Source organism: Micromys minutus (genome assembly GCF_963924665.1).
Source record: "Micromys minutus genome assembly, chromosome: 11".
NCBI classification, from domain to species: Eukaryota; Metazoa; Chordata; class Mammalia; order Rodentia; family Muridae; genus Micromys; species Micromys minutus.
Genome location: NC_137980.1, coordinates 42,387,315 through 42,403,582, shown reverse-complemented (window position 1 = coordinate 42,403,582; position 16,268 = coordinate 42,387,315). Strand labels below are relative to the sequence as shown.

The 16,268-nt window shown below is 51.4% G+C and overlaps 2 protein-coding genes across 3 annotated transcripts in view; both read right to left on the bottom strand.

The window, feature by feature from the left end:
- Positions 1–4,041: 4,041 nt before the first annotated feature.
- OCSTAMP (osteoclast stimulatory transmembrane protein) lies at positions 4,042–7,494 on the bottom strand (the record flags this gene model as incomplete). Its single annotated transcript, XM_080925617.1, has 3 exons — positions 4,042–4,485; positions 5,348–6,347; positions 7,451–7,494. The coding sequence occupies 3 exons, from the start codon at positions 7,492–7,494 to the stop codon at positions 4,042–4,044; spliced, it is 1,488 nt and encodes a 495-aa protein (XP_080781743.1).
- Positions 7,495–13,583: 6,089 nt separating this feature from the next.
- Positions 13,584–16,268, bottom strand: part of SLC13A3 (solute carrier family 13 member 3) — a gene marked incomplete at both ends in the record, with an annotated part of 63,487 nt that continues 60,802 nt past the window's right edge. For both annotated transcript variants that reach the window (XM_080924764.1, XM_080924765.1), the window contains 2 exons: positions 13,584–13,760; positions 15,837–15,974. In XM_080924764.1, the coding sequence (XP_080780890.1) occupies positions 13,584–13,760; positions 15,837–15,974 (315 nt within the window). The remainder of the gene's footprint in view (positions 13,761–15,836; positions 15,975–16,268) is intronic.

Below are 16,268 nucleotides of genomic sequence, written 5' to 3'. Positions count from 1 at the left end.
GCCATGTACTAGAACACCAGGAGCCACACCCCTTAAGAAAAATTACCACTTCCACCCCAGTAGCCATTGCCTGCCAATAGCTCCTCAGCAAGGAGCCAGGCCTCATGTGCTCCTCCCCAATCCATGCCAGCATGAGGATTGGTTTCTTTTGTGTAGGCAACCACAGCTGCTTGAGTGTAAGAGTGCAATGCATTTATTTACTCTGTGTGTGTGTGTGTGTGTGTCTGTGTGTCTGTGTGTCTGTGTGTGTGTGTACATGCCATGGTAAATATGTAGACATCGGAGGACAATGTCAGGGGAGTTGGTTCAACTTTTCCATTGGGAGTTGGGACTAGAGCTCAGGTTGCCCCCTGCTTCCCACAGAGATGTCTAGAGTCCAAGGTTCCTGAGGTGACTGGTCTGTTTGCCCCAGTTCAGATACTGACATCCTAGCTCCTCAGGGGATGGTGTCACGAGGTGGCTCTTTGGGGGCTCTTGCGGTTAGGCCACAGTGGATGGGTTAGTGGCCAGGTGAAAGATGGTGTCTCTATTGCTCTCTTTCCCAGCTCAGTTGCCCTGTGGCACTCACTGACTGGCAGCCATTGTCTGTCTGTCTCCTTTGAAGTTATTCTCCTTTTTGTTTTCAATACTACTGGATGTATTTAATTCTGAGACATTACATTAAATATAATAATCTGATATACTCAGAAGGAAAATATATAAACCCTTGCCTCTTTCATTCTCTTTTTCCCCCATGTGTGCACAGTTTGTGTATACGTGTGTGTGTGTGTGTGTGTGTGTGTGTGCAGGCACACTATCCTGTGTGTGTCTCTGGGAATTTGCAGATCACGGCATGCATGTGGAGGTCACAGGACAACCTCTGGTGCTGGTCTTCCGCTTGACTGAGGCTGGCTCTCCCCTTTGTTGCTGAGAACTCAGAGCTAGCTGTGTGCCTCTCCTGCTTTTCAGCTATGCCTTCTGACCTAGCTGTAATTCTAGCTAATGGTGGAGTCAGGAGAATCAAGAAGTTCAAGGTTAGCCTTGCCTACATAGTGAGTTTGAGGGCAGCCTGGGCTACGTGAGGCCCTGTCCCAAAGCAAATACTAAAAGATAAAGTAAGCAAAGAGAAAAGAAAATAAATAATGCCATCTTGGTTTCTTTTTTACAGCCAAGGCAATTTAGAGAAGAAAGAGTACATTTGGAACTCAAAGTTCCAAAGGGTTAGTTAGGATCCATTGCCACCATGGGGAAGAACATGGCAGGAGGCAGGCATGGTGTTGGAACAGACACACACAACCAGAAGGCCTCCAGTAAGGCCACACTTTCTAATCTTTCCCAAACAGTCCTACCAACTGGGGACCAAGTATTCAAATATAAAAATCTGTGGAAGTGGGTGTGTAAGGAAAAGATGACGGGGCACCAATGAAAGAAAAAGTCACTGAAAGGAAAGTCATGGGGCACCAATTTTGTGAAAAAATGACGATATGAGTCACGGCACCAATATTAGGGGAAGGATGAAGAGAGTGGGGGTGGGATATGGCCCATGGAAGTGCAGCAAGGCCTGGGGGCAAGGGAGATGTCTCTGAGGGGCCCATGTTGGGAATCCCTCCCCCCTGAGGGACCAGCCACACAACGGTATAGTACAGAATAAAGTTTATTCAGGTCATGGGAGAGTTAAGAGGGCAGTAGAGGCAGAGAGAGAGAGAGAGAGAGAGAGAGAGAGAGAGAGAGAGAAAGGGAAGTAGAGGAGTAGAGGCCGGCCATGAGCATGTGGGAGAGAGGGCAGAAGGGAAGGGAAGAGGAGGGGTAGGGGTGGGAAAGCAAGGCTGCAAGAGCACAAGAGCAAGAGAGAGAGGAGGGGTCAAGCAGCTCCTTTTATAGTGTCAGGTCACTGGGCGGAGCATACCTGGTCACTGCTGGGTAATTGAGGGATGGGGTATACCTGGCTGTTGCTAGGTAACTGAGGGGTGGGGTTTACAGAATCCCAACAGGGTGAGCATTCCCTACCACAGATGCCCAAGAATCCATTGTAGCCACAGTCATAGTGACAAGGTGTAGATTGTCCTGAAGCTGTTTGTATTTTAATGTTAATTCCACTTCCCCAAGAAGGGCTGCCTAGTCTCATGACTCCAACTGAACCTTCCCATTTTAATTAGTAAAATAAAAGAAAGCCAGTGACTGGGCAGAGAGAGGGAGGTAAAAAGGGCGGAGAGGTCAGAGGAGGTCAGAGGATGGAGGGGGAAGGATGTGGTGATATGGAGTTTCCCAAGGACCAGCTGGACCCAGGTGGGATTTATTGGTGTTAAATAGCTAAGAACATTATTTTACAGGTCTAATATCTCATATAGAAGGGCAGTTTGTATCTTTGTCTATTTGATGTAATCTTGTTGTGTAGAGGGTTTGTGGACTGAGAGTTGAATATATAAACCTGTATGAAAAGCTATCGGGCTCTAGAGTTGTGTTTGTGGGATTTTGGGGTACAGAAACACCCCAGGACAGAGGCAGAGAACAGGTATTAGTAAACCGCCAAGGGAAGGGAGTTGCATGGACAAGTTGGGCCATGGTGGCAGCTCAGACCAGGCCCCAGAGGTGCTCGCAGCTCTGTATCAGGGTCGGGCCTTGAGGAGTGAGACCTCAGGGCTGGTAAAGAGATAAACCAGTTACTATTTTTTAATATTACTTCAATAATGTGGTTCATCACCTGCGTGTTTGTGGTACTGATGTTCTGAGAATTAATGTGAGCCTTGGGTTTCACATTGGTTAATGTTCTTTACACTTCCTGCTCTGCCTCCCTCCCCCTCCCCCCCAGCCAAATCCTCCTTTCAGTCTTTAGAACATTTGATTCTGTTTTACCGAATGGGATGCTGCCTGATGCGACCATCCCAAAAGGCAGTCAAGAATTTGAAGTTTGGGGCCAGAGAGATGGCTCAGTGGTTAAGAGCACCGACTGCTCTTCCAGAGGTCCTGAGTTCAAATCCCAGCAACCACATAGTGGCTCACAACCATCTGTAATGAGATCTGATGCCCTCTTCTGGTCTGTCTGAAGACAGCAACAATGTTGCATGTACATAAAATAAGTAAATATTTTTAAAAAGTTTGTTGTTTTACTATTATTGCTATTATTTAATGTTGCATAAAATAATAAAATATTTTTTTAATTTTATGATATTTGATCACATTTTGAACTCGGAGATTGAGAACTGTAAAAATCTGTTTCTAATACTGGCTCAGCCTTTCATTCCAGAGCTTTCTGTTTACTGTAAAGGAGTAGTTGTGGGGTGTGTGTGTGTGTCTCAGCCCTGGCTCATACCTTAATGCAAGAGCTAAGCAAAGTCAGACTAGGTCAAGAGGCAAAGCAAGCAACCAGGTCTGAACTGAAGAGAAAGCTTTTTTATTTTGGGAGGTGGGAGGGTCAGCTGCCTGCTTTCTCTGCCTCTCTGAGCTAGCAGGATTTTACCCCAGCAGCTAACTCCTGGGTCCTCATTTAGTAAAACTGACTGGCTGGGATTTGTGTTTTTAAAAGAACAATTTTACTATGGGGAACTCAAGGCCACACGTAGCCGGGTTCATGGCCAAGGATTGCTAAACAAATATGTCCCTTCTCTGAAATTAAAAATTGGGCAGTGTTCAGGGCATCTTGTATTTTTATTTACTGAATGTGAGAAGTCTAGATAGAAAGGCCCCCAGAGGAGCATGAAAAAGCGAAGCCGTTTACTTTTCTATTTAATAACTACGCTCATTTATAGGATCAAAATGTCAGATTATCGTAAATTCTCAAAGGCTTGTAAATTGGAGGGGTGCTGAGGTGAATCCACATGCAGGATCTCCCTGTGAATGTTTGCCAGGGCTATCTCCATCTAGCGGGGAGACTGAACTGTCTGGTCCTCCCAAACTTCCGGTCCTCTGTGCTGCACGTGGGCCTTCCTTCCTCTTCCAGGCCTCCCGCTCGCCAAGATTTCGCGCACATCCCTTGTGGAAGGGAGCTAGATCACTGTTGCCATGCGTGATCAATATGTAGATACGGATACTGAAGCTCCGAGACCTGCAATGACCTACTCAAGGTCATACGGAGGCCGAAAGGGAGTCATGTGCCTGAGATCCCTGTGACTCCAGAGCGTTGGTCCCCTGTCCGGGCTTTCTGGGTCCCCGAGTGCCCATAGTGCTGGCATGTCTGTCCACGTGGTCACTCCGGTCATGTCTCCTTTGGAGCCGGGCCTGCAAGTGGCTAAGCCTCCTGGCCTCCTGGGCTGGGAAGAAGGAGGCAGCGATGGCGTGCCGCAGGCGCTGGGCGTAGGCCTGCAGGACCAAGGTGGCACCAACCAGCAGCTGTAGGGTGCCCGCGGCCAGCGCAGCGGCGACCCGGGGCGGTTGAGCCTGGGGCAGATGGCAGTCGTGGGATGTGAAGCGCAGCTCCCACCGGAAGGAACGCTGGACTGAGGCAAACGCGCTCTCCACCGGAGGCTGGTTGAGGACGAAGAGGATGAAGTCTAGGACCTTATATGAGGCCTTCAAAACCGAGAAAAGGGGCAAGTCAGAGGCGCTGTCAGGCCATGCCCTGCCAACTACAGTTAGGATCCAGGGAGGGTCAACTGTGACACAGTAGTCATCAAAGCCGTGTCTCAAAAACCTTACCTCTGTTATTCTTACTACCTCTGGGCAAAGTACTTTTAGAGAAAACTAATTAAAGCTGGAGATGTATCAGTGGCTCAGGGGCAGAGCGACTGTCTAGCATGCAGGAAGCTCAGCTCCCACCCAATAAGGGGGTGTACCAGGGGTGGTGGTCCATGCCTTTCATCTCAGCATTAAGGAGGAAGAAGCAGGTGGATCTCTGGATTTGGAGGGCAGCCCGTTCAGTGTTATCAAATTCCAGGTCACTCAGAACTACATAGTGAAACCCTGTCCAAAAAAAAAAAAAAAAAGCCCTGCCAATCGATGCATATGGTGTTGGTGGTCTTGCCAACTTGATGGGACTGAGAAATGCCCAGGACATTAGCAATGTACACCTCTGGGTGGGTCTGTGAGGGTGTTTTCAGGGAGGAATTAGGGCATGCGGGCTCTTTACTAACATGACCTACTGATGGGTCTACATCACCAAGGCCTTGTGGGAAGGAGGTAAAAAGGAGATGGGGCCAGCTGAAGGAAGCAATCACTGGGTGTGGGGATGGACTCAGCCCTTCTCCCTTCCTGCATTCCACTTCTCTGCTTTCTTATACCTCATGTCTCCACATCATCTGTCTGTCTGTCAGACTCCTAGGCATACCCAAGGACGACCACTCTGAGGCAAGCAAAGAAAAACAGAAAGAAGCCCAGCACCGGACAGACCCCTCCCATTTGATTATTCCAAGACTACTTCACTTGGTACACTTACATCATATTTGACTGTGAGTGTGACTGGAACACTGGGTAACTTCTGAGCCCAGGTAACCGTTGCTTGTGCCAAGAGGAAGGCCCCATAGTCTGAGGCCACCGTCACAGCGGTGGCTGTGAGGAGCAGCGCCAGTAGCCCCAGCCTTAGGAGACAGCTCAGCAGCTCCTCCTGTGACAGCTTAGACTGGGCTGTTTGGAGCAGCCACGGAGGTGGAGAGGCCAGCAGATGTGTGGCACCAGCCTGGGCCAACTGCCGAACCAGCTGCCTAGTCGCATAGACATTGTCGAAGCGTAGGTCTGTGAGGTAGCGATGAAGGTACCAGGCCGACTCGCCCAGGAGACCCAGCAGCAACAACCCGGTGACCACCCGTTGAGTCCCCAGTGCTGCCCGAGCCAGAAACTCCAGGCCAGAGAAGTCTTCCAGGATCTGCTGAGTGACCGTGTGCGTGTGAAGGCGGAAGGCTGAGCCATTGCCCTCTGCCTCGAAGGTCAAGCCCCGGCTGACTGCTTGGCTGGCTGGGCCCAGTTCCCTGGCCGCCTGGTGCAGCTGGTAAGTGGTATTAAGCAGACTCTCCAAACAGCCTTCAGTAACACAGCTCAGCACCCGCCCAGCTGCGCGCATGTTAGCTAAGACGTTTGGCACCACGGCGACAGCCAGGTTGGCTGTACTGTAGGACAGGAGCAAGCGGCGGCCCTGCTCAGAGCCCAGGGTAGGCACACTGAGTGCAAATAGGCAGCGGATGGGGGGCACCAGGACCAGGCTCAGGAAGATGAAGAGACCACAGAGAGCGGTCACCAAAGCAGGGGGTCCCAGAGGATAAAGCTGCAAAGAGACCAGCCAGTGATGAACCAGGCCTGCGATAAGACTGGCTAAGGAAACACATAGGAGAAGCTGGGTCAGTAGTTCCTTACAGCTGGCTGGGACAGGCTGGGAGAAGGCGTTCCAGGCCGTCTGCAGTGGGACAACTACCTTGCAGAACCCCAAGCGCCAGAACCTCCACCTGTATACGAGGAAATAAAGGAGCCATGTGTCAGGAGGGCGTGGCTCTCCTCTAACCCACCAACCAGGCTGCTACTAGATGCCTCTTATAGCCATTGGAACGGGCACACTTTCCGGATGGACCAATCAGAGGTACTCCGTCCATCCGGGGGTAACACAGCTGAACCAATCAGAGCCTTCCTCAGGAAGTCGGTACAGGGTTGTAGGTCAGCAGCCCAAAGTCTGGGGAATACTGAGTGTGTGGGACTAGGTGTCTGGACTGATGCCATGGTTACAGGCTCTGGGAGCAGCAGGTAAGCTGTGGAGGGAGAGTAAGCTTAGCTGAGAAAGTATGTAGCAAGAGAGTGAGGAGGCACAGAAACACACACGCACACGCACACACACACAGTGGCATGCAAGCACGAACCTACAAAATGAAAATCTAATAAAATTGAGGTGGCGAATGAAAGACGTTGACATGCAGGCATAAATGTAAAATATGCAATGAATGAATAAGTAAACATTTGTGTGTGTGTGTGTGTGTGTGTGTGTTGAAGTCAGACAACAACTTGCAAGAGCCACCAGATGAGCTATCTCTAGGATTTGCTTCTCTTCCATCACGCGGGTCTTAAGGATTGCCCCCAGTTGCGAACCTCGCTGCAGACAACTGTCTGTTGCCTGCGGGGTCAGCACGGCAGAGTGCGCCCCCTACTGGTGCTTGTCACTACTGCACACCCGCGAGTTTTCCACACCTGCACCCCCTTCCTGGTCCACCCCGCCGCCCCGAGAACATTTAGGGGTGGAACTACACAGTGTGGTTAGTTTCAGGACCTAGACCTGCTGAAGCAATAGAAAGGAGCGTAAATGCTTTTAAGAACTGGAAGCCATATCAGGTACTGAGTTGGCTGCGGCAGGGGGTGCTCTCACTCCGAGCCGCACCCTCTGCACACCCCTCTCACTCAGTGGCCTTGTAGCCACTGCTATTATTTCCATCCCACAAGGAGAAAAGCAAGTCCCAGAAAGGCGAGGATTCATGGGAAGGCTTGAGACTTAACCTCACACCCGCTACAATGGGCTGCTGACTTCTCTTGCGTGTGGTCTTTGTGTCCCAATCCCCAGACGTACCCCAAGCCGAGGAGGTGTTCCGTGGCTCCCCTGCTGTTCCTCATGGTCTTTGAGGGCGGGTTTTAGGCAGCTGCTGGGGCAGCCACAGCAGGTGAAGAGGAAGTGTGGGGTCCGGAGAGTCCTGTCCGGAGAGTCCTGTCCTGGCTGTTCTTCCCTTCAATCAAACCCTCCTGCGTGCCTCATCCTGCCCTGCCCGGGGGCCCACCTCCTGGGGGGCTGGGCCAGCTGCCTCATCCTCTCCTGAAAGGGAGTCAGGAGCAGCCAGGGGTGGGAGGAGGGAGACACACTTTCCAAGCAGGGCGGTGACCCTGAGGGCAGGGAAGTAGAATTAGCCCGTTTCACAGAGGAAGAAACTGAGATTCACAGAAACCATACAGCTCACCAACAGTAACACTAGACTAGGAACTCCACTTTGCTCCCCCTATCCCTCACTCCTAATCCCTGATTCTGGGGATGAGCACTCACAGGAGACTGCAGGGACTCACAGGGACCTCTGCTAAGGCCACACTGTGCTGTGCTCAATGCAGGCCACAGTGAAAACAGTAGGTGCTCAGTACCTGCACATGTCCCCGGTAGCGATTGTCCTGAAGGTGTAATTCCAGGCCATTCTTGAAGCCTATTCCCACCTGGCACGCAGAGACTTCTCCCCTGCACCTCCACTGTCTACCCTAGGGCTCTGTCTCCAAGAGGCCTCTTTGGCCATGGGATGGCTCCCCTGCTAAGGGACATGACACGCTTGACAAGATTCAAATTGCAAGCCATTCTTCCTTATACGAATATAGTTCTGGGCCATGGGGAAGTGGCCGTACATAATTGAATGAGACACCTGTGACCAGACCCTCAGAGGCCTATGAACCCCTCCCGGAAACCAGGAGCCTTCACAGGTCACAGCTCCCCACCCCCACCCAGAGCAAAACCTTGGCACACCGCAGAGCCCTGACTGGGCCGTGTGGGGCACCCCTGTGAAGCTGCTTCTCTGCTAGAGTGGGTGGCGCGCTGCCCAGGTAGCCCAAGGGGACACCCACACTTTGGTGGGAAAATGAACAGGGTTTTAAAGCCAGGAAAGAAGGAAACAGAAAACGGGGAAGGTAGGAAGGGACAAGGAGAGAGGGAAAGAGGATGTGTACACACACACACACACACACACACACACACACACACACACACACACACAGTCTTAACAGTGCCACCCCTCTGTAGGAGGCTTAGGTCCTCTGCTGTCCAGTGGGCCGAAAGGAGCAGGGGGCCTCTGTAGCAGCCCTGGCCCAAAGGCCACAGATCTAAATAAATGCAAATGAGTTTTACTCTGCGGTGCTCTATGGCTTTGGGCAAGATACTGTCCCTCTCTGAAGTCTGTGTCCTCTTCAGTAAGAGAACAAAGCACCTTTCTACTCCATGGGTCTTCAGCAGGTGCTACCTAAATTCCCATGTCATAAGCCCTTCCTCCTGAGTTCTAGTCTTGCCTGCAACCCACAAACCCTGGCCGGCCTTTGCCCAGTTCTGTAGCTGGTTGTGAGGAAACAGAGGCCATTTGGGGAAGCCTCAGGCAGCTGAAGGAGGGCTGTAGCACAAGGCCTGGTAAGGGGAAGGGCGGAGGGGGATATTTTGGGATTCTCTTCGAATATGTGGGCAGCCACCTCTACTTGGGCCAGGCTGACCTGGCCTCAAGGCTGACAGCATTTGGAGGGGTTTCTGAGTCATCAAAAGGCAACGGAGCTGGGCTGGGGGTGGGGATGTAATGTTGAAGGAATCAGAGCCACGAGACAAAGGGGAAGTAGGGAATCTAACTGTTCCCAGGGACGTGAGGCTCACAGTCCCACAGCGGGTTAGTGTCCTCGGGCAAAGGGGTGAGAAGACGGCCACAGCTCTCCTGGCTGACAACGTTGAGGCGGTTAAAACCGTACAGGCAGCTGTGGAGATACCTCACACTGTAAAGCATTCTGTGCAGGCAGAAGGACCCAAGACCCCTCAATCCATGGGGGGAAAGCCAGCTATGGCGGTGGGCGCTCATGGTCCCAGCCCCGGGGAGGTAGAACGGGGGGGGGGGGGAGTTTCTGGAGTTTGCTGGCCGGCTAGTCTGGCTGAAGGGCATGTCCGGACTCAGTGAGCTTCTACAGGTACTCAGATTAATGCGATCATAAACACACAGACGTGGACACACGTCTTACCCAAGAACCTAACAAATAAAGCAGGAGCTGCCAGCAGGAGCCATAGAAGTTTCTAGCAGTGACATTAAAACTGAAAAAACACTTTGATAATGTTTATTTGTGTGTGTGTATGTATATGTGTGTGTATGTGTGTGTGTGTGTTTGAGTGTGTAGTCAGACAATCCAAAGAGTTACTTCTTTCTTTCCACCATGTGGGTCCCAGGGATTGAACTCAGGGCCAGCAAGCTCAGCAGCAAGCACCTCTACCTGTTAGGCCATCTTGCCTGCCCTGAGATCTATTTCAATAAAACATTTGTTCCATTGAGTATATCCCAGATATGATGTGCTTAACGTGTAAGAAATGCACAAAGCATAGCAGGATAATTTATCTTTGTGTCACTGCAAGTGCCTGGGGGGGGGGGTGTCACTCATACCATGGCCCAAATGTTAGGTGAGCAAATGACAACCAACTCCGTCACGTGAGGAAGTGCTGTGGGACAGCTGGAGCGGAGACAGACCTTCACAGGCCGGGAGGGTGGCAGGTGGAAAGCAGGAGCCAGCACAGGACAGGAAGGACAGGAGGGGCCTGGGGTGAGAGGGCTGCTTATGGTTTGACTGCCACAGGCCGACAATTGTTGCTGCCATTTTGTTTCTATCTGGAGCTCAGGCTACCTGTCACGCATAACTCCCGATTGTCCTGATTCAGTGTACCACGCTATGGGATGACCGGTGTGTACCACCACACCCAGCTTGGCGTTTTGTTTCTCAAGAGAGATAGAACCCCAGATTCTTAGGTGGCATTCCTGACACTGAAGTTCAGTGACCATTGTCTGACTGGAAGCTAAGGGAGGGAGAAGAAATTCTTGGTTGTGGGGCTGTGTAGGTCAGCTCTGACAGGGAAAGCCATGCGCCATGACTATGGGGTCTGCTCCTTCCAAATGCACCTCTCCTTCCCCATCCCATGCCCAGGTATGACCTGGAAAGGCCACACGGAGGGTTCTGTGTTTCTGTTGGTGAGACATGTGGGATTATATGTGCCAAGTTGGCCAAGCCATGGTACCAGTGATGGGTCAACATTATCCTGGATGTTTCTATGAGGAACATTTTTGGTTAGATTAAGATTTAGGTCAATGGTTTTGGAGTAAAGAAGATGGACGTCAGACTATGGGGTGAGCCTGGTCTAATCAGGGAAAGGCAGCCTGGATAGAAGGGGATGGGTGTGGTCTGCAGCAAATAGCACCTACTGTCTGCCCTTATTTCTGCACTCCCAGCTTGCCAGTGCCCACACTCTTCATCCCATCAGGGGTGGGTCTCACCAAGTCTCCACAGCTGTGAACCACCCCCAAAACATATCTTCTTTATGTTTTCCCATCAATGAGACGCAGCAGCCACACCTGAGATTAAATAAACCAGAACCAACCATCTCAGCACCTGCTCTGAAACTCGGCTTACCAAGGTCCGGGCTGGGACCCCGGGAAGTCAACTAAAGAGGGACCCCAGAGAGTCAGTGACCACTGGGGACATTCCCCCAGCCAAGTTCTGTGACCCTGCTATCTTGTTTAGCCAGCCCCAAGCAATGCCACAGGACGTTTGCTCATGTTCTTGAAGGTACTGGGTGTTGGGATGCTGGGACTTCCACAGAGAGCTCTGCCCAGATGCAGCAATGTGAGCCAACAAATCTGTCCCAAGGCCACAGTGTTTTGGGTGGCTATTGGGCATCTTCAGATGTCAAACAAAGCTGGGATTGGCTTGTTTGTCCTTTCTGACTTTGGCACTCCACCTCGCCCGTTCCCACACCACCGTGGTGAGTGCCTCTGTCAGTGTCTCTCTCCTCTTGCCTCAGGTTTCTTGCTGAGAACATACAGGCAGTTAGTAAAGGGACCAGTGGTGACAGTCCTGGGAGAGGTGAGGATAGCTGTCACCAGCTAGAAGGAACAGAAGCTGGATGTCCAAAACCCCATGGATAGCCCAGAACCATTATTCCACACTGTCCACCCTCTTCCAGACTCCCCACCACCCCCATCTTCTCATTTCCACAGAACTATGAGTGTCCAGCCACTGTGTTCAACTTCAACATAATGCCACCTCCTCAGAGAAGCCAACCTGAGCCTGAGTCAGCTTGTCATGTGGCCATTTAAATGAGGACTGTCATTGTACATATGTCTTACCGCCTGTTCCTGTCCTACACATGAACCAGCGCATCCTAGGCTAAGTGCCTGCTGACCAAGGAGAAGCATAAAGAACAAACGGAGGTCACGTTCCAACACGTAGTCAGTTCGTGGGACAAGTATTTACTGAGCACTAGCGGTGTGCAGGAACCTGGTCCAGACCTCTGAGTTACATCAGAGAGCCAGAGAACTGTTTTTATGGTTTCTACTGTACAGGGCGAAGGGGGGGGGGAGGTAATAAACCAGGAAAGAAGTACCAAGCATCCCAAGAGCTCAGGAAGTATGCACAGGGGAGACAGAACAGGAAGGGAAGTCAGAGGCCAGATTTGCAGAAGTCCTGACCAGCAATCTGGGGTTTCATTCTGAAATGCCAAGAGTCATCATATCCAGTATTGACCAACAACATTCTTTATTTGAGCTCATTTTTAATCAGCAATATCAGAAATCATGAATCCTGTGGTCACAAGGCCATGGTCCCTGAGGGACACCACCGTTCAGCCCCAGAGGGTGCTGAGGCTGATTCAGTCTTACAGTGTCATCTCCAGCTCAGGGTCCCCTCCACCCCAGCTCTGGAAAAACACTCGGACTCACTGCTGTAACAGAAAGTGTCCATCCCTGGGATGTCTGCCCTCTGGAGGAAGTGATAGCTCCGCCCCTAGGTGTCAACAGAATTCTGAGCCGCCCACTGTCCCCACAGTGTGCTGTTCACAGAATACCAGAGGTTCTTACTGGGAATAAAGACAGCAATTGTCTACTTCCAGGCTTCAGCCTCTGGTGGAAGGCTGTCCTTCAAGGGGTGGGGTCTCCATCTGCACAAAATGTTACAATGTCACAATGTCACAATGTTACAGCATAGTTCTGGCCTGAGACACTTTGCCCTGTTTTTCTCCCAGATCTCTTCCACTGTCCTTCCGATTTTTCTCTCACCCCTGAAGACTGTGGCCTTTGCAGATAAGACTTACTGATCACGTGGGGTGGGAGCAGGGAGGCCAAACCCAGTTGTCAGGGTAAAATCAGCTGGTGGTCTGCAGCCACAGAGCCCCTCTCAAGACCACAGACAGGAGGGTCCTAGAGGGATAATGGGGGTCCAGTAAGTCTGACTTAGAGCTAGGTCCTAAGAGAATCAGATGGGGGAAAAAAAGAGAGAGAACCCCCAAGCATCTTGGGTAGATGTATGAGTTGGGATTTCTCAACCCCCCATGGTACTCTGCTTTCGAGACTTGGGGAGCAGCAGAGAGACTCCAGGAAGACCCGTGCCCTCCCTCCACCTCAGGCAATGGAAGCCGACCTCTGGCAGCCAGGTATCATCAACAAGAGAGATGGCTAAACAGATAGGGTAGAATCCAGTCTGCTGTGAGCAGCTGTAACATCTGGCCAGAGCTTTGCCGTCACAAAGCCCCTCCAGTCTCTGTACTGGTGACGTCTCCAGAGACCTAAAGCCAATGGCAACCATGAGCATCGATACCCCCGGCCCCAGGTGAGCAACATAAACGCCCTTTCTGCTTTGTTCCTTGTGGCTGAAGTGGACTTTCCTGCACCCGGGCCACAGACCAGCTCGGTGAGAAAAGCCTGTTCCGAGGGCAGCAGGCACAGGAGACAGTTGCCTTTGAAATGCATGAGAAAGAAAGAGAAGGTGCTGCAGACAGTGAACCCTGTGGCCCCAGGGAACCACTGAAGGTCATCCTGGCTTGCTGCCACCTATCAGATTACAGGAAAGAATTGCTTGATCAGCTTGTAGGATCTTAGCAGCAAGTGACAGCAACAGCCCTCAGGGAAAGGTCCGGCCGGGGAGAAAAAAAAAAAAGTCCCCAGCAGGGCTCAGAGGGTTTGAACCGTGTTGTTGGTCAAGGCGGGTGGCAGTGCGGTCACGTTGGCATCGTGGGTGTTGGCCCAGTCTGGAAAGGTGCCCAGCTGGAAGATGGTCTGTGCCCAGGTGTTCATGGCCAGGCTGAGCAGCAGGACACCCATCAGGTTCATCAGGAGGCCGGTCCGCACCTGCAGTGGAGACCGAGCGAGCTGTAGGTCCTCAGAGCAGACGGGAGATGGTGGCTCAGCCCACGGCTCACAGCGAGTAGCTGGCTTTACTGGAGCCAGCCACAGGTGTAAGCCACAGATGCTTCCCAGGACCCAGGCTGGCCCCCAGGCCAGGTGACACTCCCTCCACTAAGGGTCATTAGGTGTCAGGCACCAGGCTCCGGAGTGGTCATGGGTTATGCCAATTAACCACAAGGCCACTTCACAAAGTTATCCATTTCCCCTCGAGACAGAGAAAGTCAAGCCTTGACCAATAGTCTTAGATGATCATTAGGCCCCTCCCACTCAGTACACACATGTAGACACAGGTACACATGCATGTTCATATGAGAACACAGACACAGTTAAGGAAAGTCTCCTGTTTATGAGACAGGGACTTGTCGCCTAGGCTGGCCTCAAACTTAACATGTAGCTGAGGTTGGCCTTGACTTCCTGATCTTCTTGCCTCCAACTTCCATGAGCTGGGATCATAACTGATTTTCTATGACCTGCCTATCTGATGTTTCTATTTTTATTTTTTTATTATTTATGTAGGCTAGAAGTATATAAATAGAGCAATACTAGTTACTATTATAAATAAATATTTAGTCATTTCTCTTAGCCAGTTCCAATGTCCCAAAGTTTACTATCTGATGTTTCTACCAACAGTTTAAAAAAGGGCCTTGGTTTCTGACTTTTTCTGTTCTGTTATTATGAAACTTCCTGAAGCTGTTTGCACATTAAAACATGGTGGCATCCGCAGGCCTGGAATCCGCGTTTCTGAGGACCACGTTCGCTTACATTTGGCTCCAGAATAAACCCTCTCTTTTCATTGAGGTGACAGCTGCAAGTTCAAGGCCAGCCAGGGTCACAGAATGAGACATCTCAATTGCTCGGCGCCCGTTTTCTGAAAGCCCAGACCCTGCATCTAATAACCCGTTTCTGTCTGAACCCACCCAGCCCCAGCAGCCCCTGATCCTGTGCATCTGGTGTTACGGAGTGAAGGCATTTCTCTACTTCAGACATTTGCATGGGCTGGGCTCCCTGTCTGGACAGCTCCACTCCACTCCCCCCCCGCCCCTCCCCCCCCTCCTTGCAAGGCTGGTGAGTCATTTCGCGGTGGGGGGCGGTCTTGCCCATTTCATCCTTCTATTTCGATCCTCGGCATATTGTATCACTGTTTTCCACCTAGCAATTCTGAAATTCACATTATTTTTAATGCATGAGGAATAGTCTTCCAGTTTGACTACACAAAGTACCTACCCTCCCAGGAAGCAGACGGTTGCATCTTCTGCAGTGCTGCCCCCCAGTGGCCGGACCACAGATTACACTAGACAAACCCGACTAAGGAAAGGGGCCAGTAGGGAGGAGCTCTTTTCTCTCCTTCCTCCTCCTCCTCCTCCTCACTCTCGCTCCAGTCTCCATTTTTCCTGTTGGAGTCTGATGTCTGCTTCGGCAGACTGACCTCAGCTGTGTGAGCAGAGGATGCATGGACGTAGTGCTGGCTGTGGACAGAAGAAGAGGAGGAAGAGAGAAAGAAAGAGGCAGAGGAGGAAGAGGAGGAGGAGGAGAAAGAAGGAAGAGGAAGAAAAGGCAGAGAGGAAACTGGAGCTCACGGCAGCGGTTCTCAACCTGTGGGCTGCGACCCCTTTAGAGGGTTAAATGACCCTTTCACAGGAGTTGCCTAAGACCGCTGGAAAATGGGGATATTTGACATTATAGTTCATAACCGTTAACAAAATTACAGTTATGAAGTTATCAATTAGAATATGCTTATGATGGGGGGGCAGTCACCACAGAATGAGGAACTGTATTAAAGGGCTGAAGAGTTAGGGAGGCTGAGGACCACTGGCTTAGGGGAAGAGGAAAATAGAGGAAGAGGAGGAGGGAAAAAGGGGGAGGATAAGGTAGGAGGGGGAGAGGAAGGAGAGGAGGAGGATGACGACTGTCTCAGTGAGGAGATTCATGTGGGGGGCATGAAACAGACTGGCAATGCTGTCTCTAGTCACCACCCACCCCTCCTCTTGCCAGGACCCTGCTGGGAAGGCCCACCCGTACCATGTCTTTGACCAGCAAGTGTCCGGTGGAGAAGGCGATTGAGTTGGGGGGTGTTGAGACTGGCAGCATGAAGGCATAGGAGCAGCCGACCGTGCCTGGGATCATCAGGTACAAGGGGTGAACGTGCAGTCGGATAGCCTGGGCGGAAGAAGTCCCGGTGAGAAATCGAGACCATTGGGAAGAGTGTCAGTGACACAAATTGTCACAGTGACAGAACTGTAGAGGCACATGAGAAGAGGGACAGAGACAACGCACAACACACATGACATGCAGTTTTAGGAAAATGGAGGGATTTAAGGTCAACGATGACAGGGCCACACTGCCCTTGACCACAGAGCAGGCAGCTTAGAAACCGCCTTCCCATGAGTGAGCTTGTGGTTCCAGCTCCTCCCCAGCCACTGACCCGACGTCTGAGTGGGACCTGCATCTCTC